This window comes from Benincasa hispida, chromosome 12, assembly GCF_027475165.1.
Source record: "Benincasa hispida cultivar pf3 chromosome 12, pf3_genome.v1.1, whole genome shotgun sequence".
Taxonomy (NCBI): domain Eukaryota; kingdom Viridiplantae; phylum Streptophyta; class Magnoliopsida; order Cucurbitales; family Cucurbitaceae; genus Benincasa; species Benincasa hispida.
In genome coordinates, this window is record NC_143489.1 from 81,619,782 (window position 1) to 81,625,852 (window position 6,071).

Here is a 6,071-nt window from a genome sequence, read left to right on the forward strand (position 1 = left end):
TTTAGCTAAAAAGGTTTCAAACTAATAGAGAAGTTGTCTTTATATATATATAATGTAATCAACAAAAAAAAAAAGAAAACGTAAAAAAAAATAATTGATACACAGATTTACATAGTTTGTTAAGAGTGTATTAGTTATGTTAACAAGTTAAAGGAAAAACAATTTTATTAGAGAGAATAATTCAGACTATATAACAGAAGCACCTCTAAGTTAAAAAGTTTATATAGTACACTTCTCTAAACTCTAAAGTAAAAAACGTAAATAATGTAAATATGTAAAATATGAAAACAACTTAAGTCTTTGTGTTGTTGTCCTTAAACCTCCACCAAAACGCGTCATTCCTAAACCTCAATTCGCTGATCAATCGACAAGATCTAGATATCAAAGAGTTAGATAATAGATTTCAAACATTCCAACCATATAAATAAAACAAAACAACAACTTTTGTAGCTGTCATCATAAGAGGAAGTTAATTGAAAGAGGGGAAAATTAAAGGCTATATATTGATAGAGAGTAAATGAATGGTTAAGCAGCAACCTTTCCAAAAGAAACCAAAAAAGATGGTGGATCCCACTTCTCACAAGCTTCACCCCATTTATGAAAAAAGAAGACTTTGGAAAGTTTTTTTTTTCTCATTAAACCCATATTAAATATATAAAGATAAATACACATCTAATTATGTGCTTAAAAAGTGGTCCAAGATTGGTATTACTTTAATGGATTTATTTATAATTGCATTGGCAGCAGCTATTTCTCAGCTACTTTTAGAAAGAAAATGAGTACTACCAAACATTTTTGCTCAATTCTAAACTATGCTTCATGATTACGCACATAATATATGCCATTCCAAAAACAAAAAAAAAGGCTTTTGCTATACCAAACTTAATGGACACTGTTCTCTCTCACTATTCATTTTTCAAATCTCCATTGGTGTGGGATTCTCTTCTTTGTGTTTTCTTTCCTTTCATTTTCTTCTTTTCTTTTCTTCTCTTGTTGTTAGTTAAGGTTGAGATTGGAAAATTATGTTGGTAGGTTAAAGACACTCTATTTGAGGATTTAGTAGGTTATCTCCCTTTGTGTGAAAAACTTGTTTGTAGGATGAAATATTTCAAGATATATAACAATTTCGATAAACTTGACAATATTATAAGAAAAGAGGTCGACATCCAACTACATACTAGAATCTGATGGTAGGATAGTTTCAAAAAAATCTTCACCTTACCCTTCAAATTAACGACCTTTCGTGTTGTGAACATGCTTTCAAAGTTATAGTTCGACTAAACCACAAATCAACCTTTAAGAATGATAAAAATCAATTTATAAGAACTATCTTTTCGTAGTTATTTTCTTTTCTACTCTCTCGTCTCACGTCTCTCTCGTTGACAACTCACTTATAACAATGTGCAATTAATTAAAACAATATTAGAAGTGATTAACCTAAAAGTCCATATGGGTACTTCTTAATAGTAATTAAAATAATTACGTCTTTAATAAGTAAAAACACCTCTAAATCAACCTCCAACAGTGAAAAGCTATAATACTCAGGTTTTTCTCTTAGTAGCGTCTTTATCACCCATATCATATCTATTATGATTAGTATTATCTTCTCAATTTCAAGCAATCCATCATTGAGAGCATATCTCATTCATCATATGGTACCTTGTACCTATATGTTTTGTTTTGGAATGAAACACAATAAATTATTTTCCAAAATTAATAACACTTTGATTATTGCAATATATGGCATATCTTTGTTATTGAAGTCAAGTTCATGAATAAATCACTTCATCGATCAACATCTCTTTGCACATTTCTATTGTTTGTAACATGATTTGCTTCTGTTTGTAATCTTGATTGTCGCATTCATCCTACTATTGTGGATCAACAGATAGGTCATCAGGTGAATCAAATAAATGATAACTCAGACCAAGTGGCAGTTGATGTGGAAATATGTGTCTCCCTCAAATATCATATTGGCTCTTCTATAAGGGATTTCTTATTATTCCTTTAGTTATTATTTCTCCTATCATCTAATGTCATGTATATTAGTTGTTTTTATATTCTAATTCTTTGTTAATTATTTCTTAAGCTCCTCATTCTTTGTAACTGTATATATTCAGCCCTTCTATATTATTTTAGATAATTGAATGAAAACGGTGAATATATCTTATTACTCTCTCAAAAAAGGGTTTCTCCTAATCTCTCTATTTTAGAAATAGTCTGATTTAGTATCAGAGCCATCAGTGGCCAACATCAATTTATCTTTTGCTTCTGTTTCATCTCAAGTAGCTTCAGTAGGAATGACGACTCCACCACTCAATCAGCTACTCAATCAAATCACTTCCATCAAGATGGATACGAAGAACTTTCTTCTGTAGCAGAATTTAGCATGGCTAGTCCTCCGTAACCATCGATTGGAGGGTTATTTAACTGATGATAATCCTTGCCCTAGTAAGACTTTTACCAAGGTGACCGTCGATGGTGAAGGATCTAGCACTACTGTAAGTGAAGAAGTGGCGAATCCAGCATAGTTGCTATTGATCAGTGTTTGAATGCCTTGAATTTGTTTGTTGACACTTCGAACAATCAAGTATGGCCTCCGAAACCTATTCAAATTCATATTTAACATATCTATTTATTTATAGTTATTTACAATTATGATATTAGGATTTCGAATAGTGCGCTATATAAACTCTCTACCCTAGATACACCATTTGTATATAATCATGTATAATTTTGTGTCGATTTTTGTACGTTCTTTTATATTCTTTAATTGTCGTTTTCGTAACAATCAGCTTATTTTGGGTTTACTATACAACCCAATGTCTCAAGAAATAACTACCCAGGTTATGGGTTTTCAGTCAACTCGTAGTATATGGGAAGTCGTCCAAGAGCTCTTCGGCATGCAATCCAAAGCTGAAGTTGATCATCTAAAGTGAATTTTCCAAGAAACGTGGAAAGGATCGATGAAAATAGAAGAGTATTTAGCTACGATGAAAAATACTCTGACGGTCTTGCCCTTGCGGGTAACCCCATTATGGTAAGTGATCTTGTTTCCCAAGTATTATCCGGACTGGATGAAGACTATAATCCTGTAGCTGTGTCGATTCAAGGGAAACATGGCATCAGCTGGGCTAATATACAGTCTGATCTTCTCTTCTATGAACAGGGGCTTGAGTACCAGATGACGATGAAGACAGGTTTGTCTAATTTGTCTCTTCATGCTAATGTTTCTCCTTCTGTTAATGTGGTGCAAAATATTCAGCAACATCAGCATTCAAATCAACAAGCGTAAGCAAACCAAAACTTTGGTTCCAAAGGGAACAAGAGTCGAGGGAAAAGTAGGTGGAATGATCCCTCTACAAATCGTCCATTATGTCAAATTTGTAGCAAGTTGGGCCACACTGCTGATATTTGTTTTCTTCGATACAATCCAATGTTGAATAATCCTAAGCAAACTCAAAAGTATATTGAGTCCACCTATACCATGTCTATCCTTCAGAATAAATGTTTTCTTCAACCTGCTTAGAATTCATTTGCATTTTTTACTAATTCTGGTATAGCAAATCCTGAGAGTGTGGTTGATCCAAGCTGGTATACTGATAATGAGGCTTCAAGTCATGTTGCAACAAGCCCAAATCATATCACCTCTTCTTCTGGATACACAGGTAATGAAAAAGTTGTGGTTGGAAATGGTAATATGTTACCAATCTCTCATATAGGCAGTTCTACTATTGTTTCGAATTTTGGTTCTCTATAGTTGAATGATGTTTTATGTGTTCCTCACATTGCCAAGAATCTGATTTGTGTTTCTCGCTTAGCTAGTGAAAATAATGTATATGTGGAATTTCACTCTGATTTTTGTTTGGTTAAGGACAACCACGGGAAAAGTGCTACTGAAAGGGGGTCTTTAGAGATGGACTGTATCGGATGGAACAACCCAGCCAGTTAATAAATAAGAATCAAGCAGTGTTGCTCACTACTCCTTGTTAGGCTGACAATCAGTCTTCAAGATCTAATTTGTCATTATCTACTGTTTGTTCTTTATCTGTACACAAATGACAGTTTTTGTTATACAAAAGGTTTGGTCATCCATCTTTAAATGTTCTTAACAAAGTTATTCAGCAGTGTAATTTGAAGATCCCAGCTAATGAAACACTTGAGTTTTGTGAATCTTGTCAATTTGGCAAAACCCATAATCTTCCTTTTCCAAATTATGTCTCTCGTGCAATCGCATCTTTTGTTTTAGTACACACAAATGTTTGGAGACCTGCCCCTATGTTATCGGTTAATGGTTACAGATATTATGTTCTCTTTATAGACGATTTCAGTTGATTTACGTGGTTGTATCCCTTAAAACAAAAGAGTGGTACGGTTATGAAGGAATCCTTGTGAGGAGATCCTTGAGTGAAAGCAAATCTTCCAAAACCTCAATTTTTATAGAATTACAATTTTACAAAGGAAGAAAGAATTATGCATTTATATATAAAATATAGCGTACTAATTACAACAAAAAACAAATAGGGTTTAGAAAACCCGTACCTTTGGAGACATTCTTCAAACGAAATTCCAAAACCGAAAAGGGCACAACCACAAGATGATCTCAGTATTCTCATGGGAGAATCCAAGCGTTTGTGGTACTCTTGGTGAGGGAAGGGAGATTGAATAATAATAGAGGAGGAGAAGTAAGGATGAAAAAAAAAAAAAAAAAAAACTGTGCTGTGAATAATCTAGGTAGAAGTTGAATCCCTCTGGCAACCACCCATCAACGTGATGTGGAGAGAATTAAGAGGAGGGAAAGTTATTTCCCTCCCTTTAATTTAATTTAAAATTAAATTAACTTAAATTAAACAAAATAATTTAATTTTAATAAATTAAGATATTATATATATATATATATATAGAATAACTAATTTATTATACATATATACATAGTTATATGTTATATCATATATAACATATAACCTATAGTTTTTAATATTATATCATATACTATATAACCTATAGTTTCTTCTTTCTCATAAATGAAATGTAATAAATCATATTTATATTAAATTTAATAATATGAATCCAATTCACATAATTAATATTTGAATCATACTCAAATATTTATTTTCTCTCAAATAAACTTTATATTATAATGTATCAAATACATTATAACAATTATATCATATATAATTAATTTAACTTAATTATAGCATATATAATTAATTTTCTCAATTAATTTGAACAATTCAAATTAATCCAAAAACTTATTCTCATTAATTTTTATTGAGCTAACGAGGGGACCTCATGGACATGTAGCTTCAACCGTATATGTGAATAATGAATTAAACTCTTTAATTAAACTATTCGCCATCTGTTAACTGTCGGACACTCTATTAAAGATCAACAACTACACTCTTCACACTACAGATATATTTCTGTGTCCACTGAATATAACCAATCAACAGTACAATGACCCTTCACAAATTGATCATAAGTACAACTGGGCCAAAATTACCGCCTTGTCCCTTAGTTACATCTAACTTCTTAAATACCACTGATCCCTCTAATGAACAATAGATCATAGTCCAACTATGACTAAACCCCTCTCAGGCCAGGAGAGAGTGTGACATCACATTGTTCAAGCCTCAGAATCAACCTTTAAGGGATCAATTTATCTACTTGCCTCGACATTGAAGAAGGAGTGAATTCCTTCTGATGTAGCTGTGTTCCCAACTCCCCAATCAGACGAATCCCCAAAATAGTAGACTTGTTGAGTCGGCGATTATGCATTCTCACCCATACAAATCAAAGGTCTGCCTTCATAGGCAAGAGTTCACAACTTACTCAGGATCAGGTCATGCTACCTATGGTCATCCTGGTGAAATGTAAGTCTCTATTATGAACGGTGTTATATAATGAGACTAAACATTTCGTGGTCCGGTCTTATACAAACTCCTTGGTATAGAATATCCTCGCTCACATGTTTCCACATGAATGATCAGGATCAAATCATTTGTAGTATTTATAACAATTGAACATCTATAAAGTGGGTCATACTTGTAGTGTCACCAAGATAAGGTATC

General features: G+C 32.6%; 1 protein-coding gene across 7 annotated transcripts; it reads left to right on the top strand.

The window, feature by feature from the left end:
• Positions 1–1,780: 1,780 nt before the first annotated feature.
• LOC120068270 (uncharacterized) lies at positions 1,781–4,093 on the top strand. 7 transcript variants are annotated; one of them, XR_016525449.1, is made up of 4 exons: positions 1,781–3,040; positions 3,170–3,465; positions 3,564–3,668; positions 3,875–4,093. XR_016525449.1 is itself a non-coding variant. In XM_039019989.2 (3 exons), the coding sequence occupies exons 1-3, from the start codon at positions 3,038–3,040 to the stop codon at positions 3,898–3,900; spliced, it is 294 nt and encodes a 97-aa protein (XP_038875917.1). In that variant the 5' UTR covers positions 1,781–3,037; the 3' UTR covers positions 3,901–4,093. The 7 variants fall into 7 exon arrangements, 3 of the variants coding, with proteins under 3 accessions (XP_038875917.1, XP_090164713.1, XP_038875916.1); XR_005479139.2 differs by having other exon boundaries at positions 3,170–3,200; XR_016525448.1 differs by having other exon boundaries at positions 1,781–2,590; positions 2,862–3,040; positions 3,170–3,668.
• Positions 4,094–6,071: the final 1,978 nt, after the last annotated feature.